The following is a 14,946-nucleotide window of genomic DNA, read 5'->3' on the forward strand; positions in this document are numbered from 1 at the left end:
AGGGGTGGTGGAGATGGAGGGGAGGGTGGAGGGGGAGATGGAGGAGGGGGAGGGGAAAAAAGAAAAAAGAAAAAACTTGATGGATGGAAAACTTTGATGGAAAACATAAAACTTTGACGAAAATCCAAAGGGAGGAAAAGATTGTCACCTGAACGCTCTCCAAGTCTTTCTCGATGTAATGGGATTGTTGAGGACCAATGGACGGTGGGTGGATGGCTAGGTTATCGCTGTGAGATCGGCTCGAAGTAACTTACCATGTGAGGATGGGAGTAGAGTGGTGGTCAATGGAGAGGGAGGAGTGTCTTGCGTAGGGCTTGGAATGGGGAAGAGGATGGAGGCAAGATGTGAAAGAAAAAGTATGAGAGGGATGGGTGCTTTTTTATAGGGAAGGAGGGGGATGTGTGGATTTAGTCAAACACATGTGCACCTTTGAATTTGCCCAAGTTTGACTAGGGAGGTGGTTTTAGTCAAACACATGTGCACCTTTGAATTTGCCCAAGTTTGACTAGGGAGGTAACTATCTCAGTGTCGCTATATAACAACCATTACCTATCTGATAAAAGTCTCTATATAGCGACTTTAGCAAACGTCGCTATCAAGAAAGAAAGGCAAAGAAAGAAAGAAAGAAAGAAAGTTTATTAATTATTAAAGGTCTTGAGTGAAGGAAACAAAGTGAAGGAAACAGAATACAATGAGCTGAAAGGGACTCTGCAATGAGGGGTCCATGACGAATTCGTCTCCGTTTGATTACGCTAATCAATCAGAAACGCATTCATTTCTTGCACCACGCAGACGAGGTCGTGTGGGGTTATTTAAATACGCTGAGATGAGAAGTAGTGGAACGGGTCGTGTGGTGGTCGTTGACGCGGAGACTTCGCTTCCTTGCTCACTTCCCTGCTTTTTTTGGCTCCGCCCGCCTGCCCACACAGTTGCCTGTAGTTTCCTCTAGTTGCTGCCTCTCAGACGAACCTCGACTTGCTCAGTCTCACCATGAATTCTTCAGACACTGCTGCTTCTCGCCTCGACAAGCTCAAAGCCAGGAAGAGCTACAGGAACGTTTGGGACAGCCCCCTCTTGGAAACAGCCACGAGAGATCTGCCCTGTGAGTAACGCTGCTGCACTAATTTGGAGTTTTGGCACTTGAACTAGCTGCGTTGGCATCTCGTCTTGCTTTCGAACACAAAAGATGTGTAAAGAAATTGATTTTAGTGGCTTCGTCCATGGTCCACCTTCCGTGGCACGCTGAAACGTCTGGAGGTCACAGATTTCTGCCTTGCAATCTGGTGGTAAGCAAACGTCTCTCTCAAATTGGAGTTCGAGTTTTTCTTGAGGGCTCATTCGCAGCTATTTTGCATTTTCTGTGTCCGAGAAGATCGATTAGCCTGTTGAATTTGGAGCTTTCAATGCCAAGCAAAAGGAATTCTGAAAATCTGCATTGATACGTGCTGCTAGTATTCGGATTTTTCTTCGTAACTTTGTGTAGATCAATCTAGCCGCTTGCATTTTGAGCAGTCGCTTAAGGGTATTCATTTTAAGTCCAGATGGGGATGCCTTAGTATGTTTAATGTCCCAAGTGCTGAGGCTAACGTAACTCCTTTCCTTGTGCTTGCAGTGCGCCTTGCGTTTCTTATCAACTGCGACAGCGAACGCTTTATAATGACATGACTAGGTGTGTAGACGCTTGCAGGGAGTTTGCTATGCTGCACATATTTCTCCAAGATCGACTTGAGCTTTCGTGGGAAGCCGCAGCATGGAGGAAGATTATTGACATTTTCTTGATTGCCTTTGTATATAGATATCAATGTTGCGGAGGTTATTTCCCATGCAGTGGCAATTGCGGAGAGCAGCGCTATCCTGAGGCTTGTTTGTGCGCTGAGGTGAGCAATTCTGGTAATCCTAGCGCCTGAAACCAAAAAGAGTGCGCGGAGTGCTATCGATGTGGATTCTTTGTAGGAGTCACCTTGACTCCTTCTGCCTGCTTTTCAGGTCTTGTGTTGCTTCCCAACATCTGTTGTCGCGACTCGCTCAATGCTGCAGGATGAATTGAATATACAAAACACAAAGTGCGACGACTGCTTGATTGTAAGTGCAAGACGATATGATCCAATCATTTTTTTACTGCTTGGCTTCTTCTTGATTGTTACATTCTGAATTGTTCTTTAACTAATTTAGCACAATTTCCAGGCTACGATGTTTTTCGCACAGCAAGCGGCGTGCATGGTCGGCTGTCTTGCGAGAATCACAGGATCGGGCCACTTGGCGCAGCTTTCTCAGTATATGTATTGCCTGGCGGAAGGACTATATGTGGGGTGAGTATGAAATCAGCGAGAGTTGGCTAATGGGTTTCAAATTTGGTTAGGGGGTCAATTGAACTAACAATGTCATGGCTGGAACTTGCAGGGTTTGCGCGTGCATGCAGGTACCCAAGAAGATCATGCAATATGCTTTGATTTCGATATCCAATAAGCTAAATAGTTTCTTCTGATCAGTTTTAGTATCAGAACGTATTCCAGCGCTAAAGTTTACCAGTACTGTACTCTTTATAAGCAAGTCGTGAAAGATCTGCTTTGTTGCGTTGATTTCGTGGTTAGAGCCATCTTCCATCTTAGCATCTATATGTTGTTTGCGATGCAGACCCAGCACAAGGTGCAGCTGGACAAACGCGACGAATTCGTGAATCCCATGCACGCTCCAGGCATCCAGCAGATGCAATCCCGCTTAGATACTGGAATGCCTCCAGCAGTGGGCTATTCTGCCTATCGCTAATCACCGGCATCCATATCGGCAGTTTTTTGGAATAGAGTTAGAATGTTGGTACTCTTTAGTTCTCGCTCTAAATCTTCTTATGGAATAATAGTGAGATTCAAAAGAGCTGTATTTTGAATGATTCGGCACGTAGTGGATCCATAGATGGTGCCGGCGATGATGTTTCGAAATTGTAAGCAGGTAGCATATTACACGCATTATTTAATCACAAAAGACACGAATTAACACAATTCTATTTTCTTGGGTAATAAAGTCAACTTCATTTCTTTATTTGATTTTTATTCGGATTTTCCAATAAACATTTAAATACTTGTAAAATGAACTTGATCCACACAATTTTGTGATTGGAGAGCCCACACGCTTTCTCTTCATTAAACGTCAAAACCAAGTCATTGGCCGTTCCTTACGATATAGATCTCACCAAATCAAACATATTTTCAAGTTTGAATATTTTAACATTAAGGAATTTGTATTTTTCATACTAGCCTAATTTAGAAATACAATGGTACCATCCCATTTGAAACAAAAAATAAGACAAGTTAGTCTCCATAAATAAGCATGCAAGTGAATGTGTACATTAAAATAACAAAAAATGAATCAAATATAAATAAAGGTGAAAATGTCAAAGAGAGGAAAAAGCTCTACAAATCAAAGTGTTAATGTTCACAAATTGAGAAAATTTTCAAGAAGATTTGCTAACATAATTTACTTGTATGCATTATATTTTGAAGGTCCTTTCATAGACTTGATTGCAAAAGATAACTCGTGGAGTCCCAACATCATGTGAGCTATTCTGATCAATATCCTCAAAGAGAGGAAAAAGCTTTAAATAGCAATTGTAGAGTTGTTGTTAATTGTCTCACATTGGATTGTCCACCCAAATACCTTTTCACAAAGGGGCATGGACATGGATGTAAAATACCTATGTGGCATCCTACTCAGTTGTGGGCACAGTCAAATTCATGGGCGGTAGCCCAAATAACAAGGTGAATGATATCTAATAATTCAAAAGGCCTGCCCAAGATTAAAAAAGCAAACAAAAAAGAATGCACTGGAGATGGTGTGGAGGAAGACTCCAGGAGATAAAGGAGAGGGAGAGAGAGAGAGAGAAAGAGAGAGAGAGTCTAGGAGAGAAAGGAGAAAGAGAGAGAGAGAGGGGGAGGGGGAGACTTCAGGAGAGGAAGAGAGTCAACCACTGGATTCAAGTCCATACTGGAGGTCCAATAGGAAAAATGCACTTCCAAAAATTCCAAAAATGCTTTATTTCTACTTTGCCCAAATTGAAACGTTGCTAAGGCTACCTAGAGGGCAGGCCAAAAATCAAGGCGGACAAGCAGCTACCATAACCACTTGGCCAGATCTTATTGGCTTGATATAGGAGCATTAAATATAATCTATACGTTGTCCAACGCCTGTTTGTGAAAGAGCTTCTACCCAAGACTGTTGGGCATCAGACATGTAAGGTCAACACGAGGATGTCCGACACCCATTTGTGAACCTCCCTAAGTGAAGCAAAATTTGAAAAACCCTTACTATCAGAGAATCTTGGAGTTTTTTCCATGGCCATATGACAAATAAGCACAGCCTTGAAATTTGAAGGCCTACCCTAACCTTCATATTGAAGGACAAAATCTGAGAGTGGCGTTCAAAAGTAAGGAAATAGGGGTAAATACATATATTTATACGCAAAAATTTGAAACCTTGTTCAATTGTTGGCCTTCATTTGCAACATGAATTTTTTCATTGGCCTTTGCTAGAATGTCTAAAGAGCTTTGAAGCACGTTCAAGTCTTCAAATTTCACGGCTGGATAAGCAACCTTGGATTCGAATCAGTTCAATTTCTTGTACATTCATCACAAGAAGGGTCTTTGGGAATGTGAAATTTATCTGGTCGTCACAAGTATCGAACGGTTCGCCTTTCATGGTGCATTCTGATCGCCCTTGAAACCAATCAGTTGAATGATTTTGCAATCATCTTCATAGGGAAAGTTCATTGCCTCACTGTGTGCGCCCTCCTTTTTCTCAAGAACACAGTGAGACCTTGTTCCTCAACCGCACAGAATTTAGATGCCTTGCGCCCAGTCTCCATAAAAGGCTTTCGATCCATTCCATTTGCCCCCTCCCCCCCTCCCTCTCTCTCTCTCTCTCTCTCATTCCTTCCTCCCATCCATAAAACTGCTCACACTACTTGTCTTCTCCTTGCTATGCTTGAGATGGTTGCCTCCATGGGAGAGCCTGATTCTGACTAGCCATATAGACAGTGTGTTATAGAAACATTGTGGTAGGATTTTTTCTAGCATCTTGTTTAAACATTTGCACGAGGGATTTTGGGATTACTTGATCTCGTGGAGCAGAGGTGGGCCAAGGAGGTTGTCCTTGCAACATGTTGACAACGGTGCATCCCAAAGATGATGCGAAACTCTAAACTACTGTGACGCTAAAAATTGATATTTGTTATTTGGCATTGGTATTGTTTTTCTCTATGTTTGATAAGAGTTTGAGTATCAAGTGATAGCCTAGCGGCTCTCACTTATTTCTATTTTCTAAGTATGGGATTGAGAGGATGAGTTATGAATGATAAATACCGTGGTATGGGGTGAGAGTTATTTGTGTATGGGATATTATCAGGTTTTTAGAAAATAGGAAGAGTGAGTCATATAAAGCGGTGGGCTCATGTCCATGTGTTCTAATAATATAAGAGAGATCACATGCCAAGCATGTGGAAGGCATGTGGAGGAGTGTGGAGTCAAGAGAAATCCTTCTAGAATTCCTATGTGGAATAAGGAGGATGTGGACATATGGAAAAGAGAGGGTCCCTATGGACTCCATGTGGGGAGACTCTTGACTTTCTCAATATTTTAAGTCTTGAGCATCTTTTGATGGGACACACGGCAAGAGTAGCCAAAAAGGACATGGATGGTGACATACGGGCGGGCTTATGTGATTGATGGGGAAAGGAATCCATAGGTAGCAATTGTAAATGGGTGAAGAAGGGTGACAAAATCTCTATAAAAGGAGCCCTCCTCTCCCTTGTTCATCATCTCTTCCACCATTAGGCCCCATGTTGCTGTAGCTCTAGTCTCTTCAAGCCTCTTCCATGAGCCTTCTCTCCCTCTTGTAGATATTCTCTTATGTAGACTCTTGAGTCCATCTCTCTCTAGATTATTCTCTCTCTATGAGTAGTCTTGGAGCTTATGCTCCCTCTTGTATGTATGAAACCTCTTCTTCTCCCTTGTGTTTGTAGTATTTTGAGTTGCATTAGAGTCGAGTCTCACTCTATTGGTGATGAAGGTCACTTTAGGTTCTCTCTCTTGAGTGTCTCTTCCCTATTTTTTTCATTGCTTTCTCTTCCAAAGTGCTTAAAAGTGTTGTCTATTTGGCCGTTCATTGCACATACATGGTTTATCTATTTCCCAAGCCACAAAGGGACTCTTACTTCCCTCTTAGATGACCTCTATGGGACTTTGATCGTTGATGGAGTCTAAGCATGGAGGTAGTATTCTCCTAAGTCGGCAGCAGTGGAAGGAGTAGGTGTTTTTCATGACAGTTTGACCCCCTATCAGTATTTTGCTCATAACTTTTTGCTCGATGGTCCGATTTGGACAAAACTTATATCAGTGCAAAGCTATCTTCAAAAAGCATCATCCTATGTCTTCAGTTGTTGTATGAGATTTCAAACCAAAAATCTATGACTCTTTGTGTGTGATTATTTCTTTTTCAGATAATTTTTACCCCTGTCCAGTAAACTGCCCATATCTTTCCCACTGCTTCTCTGTTTCTTATGAAACTTATATCAGAGCAAAGCCTATTTCAAGGCGCATGTTGATATGGGTTTGAATATTTAATATCATGTCTCTACTGAAGGTTAGAGGTCTCTTTGTCTAATGACAGTTTGCAGAGTGTTTTGAGCTAATTGTAAAGGTATCTATGAAGGAGGTGCAATGTTTCCTCGGAACCTACCCATTCGACCCAATCAGCCCCTTCAAACTCCTCAATATATATCAGTTCATGTCATGTTGAGCCGCAAGATCTTCTTTCAAACAACGTATCGCTCTTCTCTTTGGCGTAGACCGCCTTGCTGAGATTATGGCCTCTGCTGATCCTTTCCTTCTCCCTATGCTTGAGTACAACATCACTTGGGATGTTACCATCTTCATTCTCATATAAGGGAGGATAGTATGGTGTGGTCTCTTGGCATAAAATCTGTTGAGAGTTCACGCTCAACATCATGTGATCATGTGTGCATGTAGCACCATCACGTGATCATATGTGCATAGCACTAACCTTATAGAGTGATATAAAGGAAAGGGTTAGATCCCCTAACCCTAACCCTAAATGGGTTTGTATATATTCTATTTTTTCAACTAAATCTAGTGTACAGTTAGTCATTTGTGGTGTGCTCTCTAGCTGTGCCCTCTCTCCTCATCTCCACTCTTCTCCTCTCCCCTCTTCATATTTTGTCATGGTACCAGAGCTCCCTTGCCTTCCGCTGAGGCATTGTGATCCTTGAGAGTGCGAGAGAGATTGTGAGATTTAGAGTTCTCTTGAGTGTTCTCCGTGAGAGTCCACTTCCGATAAGAGACCACCTTTCATTTCTTTGATAGAAATTTCCATTCATTGAGAGAGATTTCCATCTATGTGAGATTGAGTGATTCCTTGTATTGTTCTTCGATTTCAATTGAGGGAGAGAGATCCTTTGAGAGAAAGATAGAGAAAGTTCTTCATTGAGAGAGTTTGTGTGAAAGAGAAAGAGAGATTTCTGCTAAGTGGAGGAAGAGATTTCCGTCCATTTCCATCTATTCATTCAGTTCTTTGAGAAAGGTATCATTTTATGAGTGATTGTTCCATTCTATCCTTTTTGTGAGAGATTTGTGTTCCCTTCCGTTGAGAGAACTTCATCCGTTGCATGTCTAAGAATTCCATCCATGGTGAGAGAAAGATCTTGTGAGAAAGAGAGTCTATGAGTGTTCTTAATCTCTGAGAGATAGAGAGTTTTTTCTTCTTTAGTGAACTTGAGAGGTTCATGAGTTCGACACATCTACAAGAAGAGAGATAGTAGAAACTCTTTTAGCGGGGAGAGGGTCTCTTTAAGGGAGACTATGCTGCTTTGGCTTTGAGAAGAAGAGAAAGCCTCTGCAGACTTCAGCACTCCATCGACAAGCTTCATCTTCACCGACCAAGCTTGCCAAACGAGTCAGATCCTCTTCATTCATCAGGCAACTCCAACCGTTTGGGCAAGCTCTTCATGCGACCTTCAGCATGCTTCGACAAGGCATCGACTATCAGCACTCCATTGAACTGCATCTTCGAGCCAACTCCAGATGCTTTCGCATAGCCACAACTTAGCCCAACTACAAGAAGGCAGCTCCAGTGCTCCTCCTATGACTGCTCTCATCTCAGACCTTTGATAAACCATCCAACAGTGACTCCACAAGCTTGCGGCTTCAGCAAGCTCTACAGCTCACCTGCAGAAAAGCCCATAGTTCAAGTGTGCAACCTTCGTTGCTCCTTGCCACCATCAACCCTCCTCTGGAGCATTCAGATAGCACCTTCACTCGAGAGCCCAAGCGGTAGCTATGAACAATGCCTGCTCTAGCAAGCGGAGACGTCACAAGCAAGGCAAGAGCAAGTGACAAGCTATTGCTCTACAACGGCTTGCTCTCAACACCCGACACTCCTATGCATCAACTGCTCTAACAGCCTTGGCCACGCTCCAATCTCCAAGGCTTACATGCGATTAGTGATTGACTCCTTCAACTTAGGCTCCCATCCAGCGACTTGGCTCCATCGAAGCCTCCAAGCAAGCTTCTGCCAAGCGAGCCTCTCCAACGGTGGTTTCCTCGTCAACTAGCAAACAAGACTTATCTGCATCCTCATGGATAGCCATGGGAATCGAGAGCCTCGACTCTATATCTAGATACTATACGCAAGGCGCCTCCATCCCCTTGCCATCTCCTCGTAGCCAACAGACGGCTCCAGCAGACACTACCATGACGAGCTCTATAGCAATCCTCCAATGAAAGTGCACGCGGGTCTTCTCCCAGAGAACAACGTAGAAGGAGACGAAATCTCTGAGATTTCGTCGGAATCTACAAGATTCCGACTGCCCACAAAGCGACACGTGGCAGCTTCCTCATCCTCACCACAACCTCACCTCAAAAGGGTTGGATAAGGTTGGTCAAGCCAACCCAGGTAAGGTTTGACCATACCACAGGGCTTGGTCAAGGACCAGCCACATGGGACCCTTATCTCCAAGTGCCACATCATCTTATCTAACACGTCACCTAACACATCATCATAGCCACATCAGTTGCCACATCAGCATACCCACATCATCTGCCATGTCATCAAGACACATCATTCTACCACATCATCAGTGCCATGTCCTCACAGCCACATTAGCGTTGCCATGTCCTTTGTTGACATCATCATTTGTGCCACCTCAGTAGTGCCACCTCAGCTATCCAATCCGCACTGACCTCTATAGGCACACACAATGCTTCATAGTCACTGCATGTGACCATCCCTGCCACCTCAGCACAGCGCTCCACTGGCACACCTCTTGCTAGGCATAGTGCCACATCATCACTGCATGTGACTCAGTGACACATCATCATTGAGCACATTTGCACTCCTTTTGCCCCTCCACCTAGATCAAGTCATATCTCTTGATCCAGGAAGAATTTGAGGGCATTCCAAAAAGGAAAGTCGCTCGTTTTTTTGTGCTCTATGCGCTCATCACATCATGCACACATTTTGGTGCAAGTTACACTCACATTTGAGCCTCGCCAACAAAACCACTTCCTTCACGCACATTTGCCTCTACATCAATGCATTTGACCCAGCACTTAAAAGGAACAAAAGAAAAGGAATTATTTGTTGTTCTTTCATCGATTGATGGTTGGTTTAGATCTAGATCAGAGTAGACTAGATCGCCATAGAGGGGATGCTTTGAATTTCCCCAAGTACCACTGCAAGCCCCCTCCATGGTCCATAAAACCAGTAATCCTGATAGGCTAAAAGGCAACCTCTAAAAGAATATCATCCGTGGATCTAGAGAGTATACCTCCATCCCCAACGTCAAAGACTAGTGCATCTTTCTCGAGACATCGAAGAGCGATCATCTATAGAGGAACTGTTGTCCTCGAAAAATCTCCCATCCAAGTGGTGGAAGTAATAGGCAACTCAACTGTCCATTCCACCGGGATGGCTTCATCTTCTGCTGAATCCTGCATGCTACCCCTCTCAGGTGACTCACGGACTATAGTAGTCTTCGATCCTTAGGTAGCCCGATAAATGCCTTCCAAGTGCCTACTGTGTAGGCAGGGCCTCTCTCCCATCTAGACCACTGCATGTAACCTTACGTTCAACAATTCAGTGAGCAGACTTCAAAGAGTACAGAGGCATTGCAAATTGTTTCAATGGGCAGATAGCATTTGATTTCACACACACATGCCACCATTGTAAAGCCTATTCGGCTATCTCATGGCATCGTGCACCTCATTTCAACCTTGTAAAGCCTCTTGGCTATTCCTGGCATCATTGCCACAAGCCTTATAATACATATCAGATTTTATATATTGCAGTTCTATCTTCACCGACGGTTCAGAGATTTCACTTGGCATAGTCAGTGTATTTGCAGTTGATTCATGCAGAGATTTTCATGACACTTTTGAGTACATTTCTTGCACCATGTCAACTAGCAACCTCAATTTGGAGGCATCTACTAAGTTAGACAACTCCAATAATGGTACATGGAAATATCGAATGGAGACCATTCTTGTGCTTCAGGACAAATGGGAGTATATCAATGGGTCTACACCTAGACCATTGGATAATCCAGCCACTAGTAGCTCTACATCTGTTGTCATAGCACCAACAACAGGATCTACAACGGCATCTATAGCTACACAAACAGTTTTCGCACCAATAGCAGATCTTGCCATTGCCCGAGCTCAAGCAGAATGGGATAAGAAAGACAAGTATGCCTATCACCTGATCAAGCAGAATGTGTAAGATGTCATGCTAGGACAGCTCAACATAGTCAAGACATCAAAAGAAGCATGGGATATGTTCACAGCTCTCTACGAGTCCAAGAACACATCCAAGATTCTCACCCTGAGAAACCAAATAAACCAGAGTTTTTGCAACAGTAGTGAAACCAGTCATGCTTATGTACTCTGCATAAAAGACTGTAACAACAATCAACTTGCAGCAACAGGAGAGACTATGAACCCCACAAAAATGGTTCAAGTCATTCTGAATGGACTAGGAGAGGGATACGAGAATCTAGTCCAAAGTATTGCCATCCAACGGTGAATTCCGACACTGGAAGGACTTCAGTCAGTCCTACTTGGTGAAGAACTCAGGACTCAGGCCATTCAAGCATGTAAAGGTCATTCTAATGATCAGGCATTCACAGCTTCAGACAAAAGCAGAGACAGAGGCAAAGGCAGAGGTTGATCATATCAGAAAAGTGGTCATCATCAGCAACAAAATCAAAGTCAGCATCAGCATCAGCATCATCCTCAGCAACATCAGAATTAGTAAAGAGGAAATCATTCCAATCAAGGAAGATTTCAAGGATGAGGGAATGCATCCACCAATGTGTCAAACATCCAGTGCAACTACTGTCACAAGTTTGGACACTATGAAAGAGATTGCCGCAAGAAGCAGTACGACCAAGGCGGTCAATCCAGCAAGGGAATTCCCGAGGCAAGAGGAAATCATCGTGGTGGACATTCTAGTCACAGTCATTTTGCAAATGTACATGGAAATATGTTTCTTGCAAGCGAGGAATTGCATCAAACTGATACAGTGTACCTAGACAGTGTACCTAGACACTGATTTCAATCCCAAAGAGGATTACAGCTATCAAGTCGACCAAGTGGAACAGGATCCTTGGTACATCGATAGTGGTGCATCATCTCACATGACAAATCATCAGGAATGGTTCACAAAGATGAAACCATTAGAAGGACAGAAAAATGTCATCTACACAGCAGACAATACACCGAATCCAATTCAAGGGAGAGGTGTTATCCCTATGAACAATTTCACTGGTACAAAAGGATTAGTGAAAGATGTGCTCTATGTTCCGAAGCTCAGCAAGAACCTTTTGTCAGTAGATCAAATGACAGAACACAATTACAAAGTCATCTTCGACGGTGATGAATGCACTATCAGAGACAAATCCAAAAGATGTCAGCTAGTAGCAAAAGGTGTCAAGGAAGGATGCTTATACAATATGCTAGCTACAGTACCAGATAAGCATGCCATGTCAGCTCAACCACAATAGATGCCACTATTTGCAAAATGGCACAAGAGATATGGTCATGTCAATTTTAAGTACTTGTTAGATCTCAGGAATCAGAATATGGCAATTGGGATTCCGAAGCTACAGTTTCTTGGAAAGCTTTGCAAAGCGTGTTGCTTTGGCAAACAAAAGCAAACCAACTTTGTAAGAAGTACCTCTCGTGCATGAGGTATTCTTGATTTGATATATACAGATGTATGGGGTTATGCCCAGACCCGCAGCATCAATGGTTCACTTTACTACTTAACTTTCATCGACAACTACGGCAGATATTGTTGGGTCTACTTTTTGAAAGAGAAATCTAAAGTGTTTTCCAAATTTTAAGAATTCAAAGCCATGGTAGAAAACCAAACAGGCAGAAAGATCAAGGTCATGAGATCAGATAGAGGAGGTGAATACATGTCTTCAGCATTCATGAACTTTTGTAAAAATCACAGCATTCGAAGACAATTCACATGTGCAGATACTCCTCAGCAGAATGCAAGAGCTGAAAGGAAGAATGGGACTTTAGCAAATAGAACTAGAGCAATGCTTAGTGAAAAGCATCTTCCAAATTAATATTGGGCAGAAGCAATAGCTATAGCAAACTACTTACTTATTCAGCTTCCTACCGAACTGATACAAGGTATGACTCCTTATGAAGCATTCACTGGACACAAGCCACACATTGGGCATCTCCACATATTTGGTTGCATATCATATGCTCATATACATGATGATCATCACAGGAAATTGGATACGAAGTCATGCAAATGCATCATGGTATGATCCCATCAACCGCAAAGTCATTATCTCCAGAGATGTAATCTTTGATGAGGAATCAGAATGGAAAACTTCACCTACATAGGAGATAGAAGCATCGACTTCATAGTCATCTACAAAACAGGTTGATGAAGAGCAAGAATTGCTAGCAACACCCCAAGCAGAGCCACGGCAGCTCAAACGGTCTACTAGGGAAAGCAGACATCTAGCCAGATTGACATATGCACAAAAAGGCAAAGCAATTCAGGTGGAAACCACCAACTATGCTCTTATGACTACCATCATGGCTACAAAAGAGCCAGTGTACTTCGAAGATACAGTAGACAAGCCAGAATGGAAAACTACTATGAATGAAGAAATGGATGCTTTGTATAAAAATAACACTTGGGAATTATGCGACCTTCCACCAGGAAAAAAGGCCATAGCAAACAAATGGGTATACAAAGTGAAGTACAACCCAGATGGCAGTATTCAGAGATATAAAGCCAGATTAGTTGCAAAAGGATTTGCATAAGAATATGGTCAAGACTATGATGAGACTTATGCTCCAGTAGCAAAGATGGATTCCATACAGTTCTTAATATCACTAGCGACACTCAGTAAATGGAATGTGTATCAGCTTGATGTCAACAATGCATTTCTCAATGGTTATCTAAATGAGGAAGTCTACATGCAACAACCAGCAGGTTATATTGAATCAGGAAAGGAGAATAAGGTTTGCCATCTCAAGAAAAGTCTCTACGGCTTAAAACAAGCACCCAGAAGTTGATACAGTAGAATCGATAAGTATTTTGCTGATCTGGGATACATGAAATCCAATGCAACTCATACTCTCTACTACAAAGTTCAAGGGGAAGACATTACTATTGCACTTTTGTATGTAGATGATCTGATTGTGATAGGAAGCAAGGATAGCTTCATCAAAAAATTGAAACAAGACTTATCTGCAGAGTTCGACATGAAAGATCTTGGACTTATGCACTATTGTCTTGGAATTGAGTTCTGGAGAGATTCAGATACCACATTCATGAGTCAACTCAAGTATGTTGATAGTCTCATGAAGAAGTTTCATATGGCAGATTGCAAGATTGCAGCCACTCCCATGGAATAGAGTTTGAAACTTACTAAAGATTCAGAAAAGCCTACACAGTCAATGACAGATACTACAGGTAGCCCATCAGATCTCTTATATATCTAACAATCACATGGCTAGATATTTGTTATGCAGTAAGCTCACTAGCACAGTTTATGGCAAATCCAAAATAGTCTCACTCGCATGCAACCAAAAGAGTCTTGAGATACATAAGAGGTACAAGATAGTTTGGGATAGAATACAGAGGAAGTCATCTACGGTTGCATGGATACTGTGACAGTGACTATGTCGGAGATCATGAGACCAAGAGATCAACATAGGGATATGCATTTTTCCTTGGTCAAGGTGCTATATCATGGTTGTCAAACAAACAACCAACTGTTTCTTTGTCTTCAACTGAAGCAAAATATAGAGCACTCACTATAGGTGCATGTAAGGCTATATGGCTCAGAAGACTATTGTCAGAAATAGATTACTTTGATGAGTCAAAGCCAACAACAATATACTGTGATAATCAATCGGCTCAAGCATTGGCCAAAAATCCAGTATATCACTCCAGGACAAAGCACATTGATCTCAGAGAGCACTTCATCAGAGAAAGAGTGTTACTTGGTGACATCACACTGTAGCATTGTGATAGCAAAGAAAATGTTGCAGACATCTTTACCAAACCACTCAATAAAGAGCTATTCGAGAAACACCGACTAGCTCTTGGTTTAACGAGAGGAAGGACATTCCCATTAAAGGGGTGTGATGGAATGTAATGCTCAGTCCTTCTTCGATTCCCTAGAATCATCATCTTGAGGGAAGGCCTACTTCATGATGTTGATCTTGAGGGAAGGTGTTGAGAGTTCACGCTCAACATCATGTGATCCCCTAGCCCTAACCCTAAATGGGTTTGTATATATTCTATTTTTTCAACTAAATACAGTTAGTCATTTGTGGTGTGCTCTCTAGCTGTCCCTCTCTCCTCATCTCCACTCTTCTCCTCTCCCCTCTTCATATTTTG

The 14,946-nt window shown here is 42.4% G+C and overlaps 1 protein-coding gene across 1 annotated transcript; it reads left to right on the forward strand.

The window, feature by feature from the left end:
• The first annotated feature begins 928 nt into the window (after positions 1–928).
• On the forward strand, positions 929–2,987 carry LOC147881456 (uncharacterized). The gene is made up of 8 exons (XM_087370138.1): positions 929–1,102; positions 1,265–1,286; positions 1,613–1,669; positions 1,796–1,877; positions 1,987–2,082; positions 2,185–2,309; positions 2,401–2,419; positions 2,635–2,987. Exons 1-8 carry the CDS (start codon positions 991–993, stop codon positions 2,764–2,766), a joined length of 645 nt encoding a protein of 214 aa, XP_087226264.1. The 5' UTR covers positions 929–990; the 3' UTR covers positions 2,767–2,987.
• The last annotated feature ends 11,959 nt before the right edge of the window (positions 2,988–14,946 follow it).

This window comes from Dipteris shenzhenensis, chromosome 31 (genome assembly GCF_047967505.1).
Source record: "Dipteris shenzhenensis isolate YYH24624 ecotype China chromosome 31, Dip_SZ_1.0, whole genome shotgun sequence".
NCBI lineage: Eukaryota > Viridiplantae > Streptophyta > Polypodiopsida > Gleicheniales > Dipteridaceae > Dipteris > Dipteris shenzhenensis.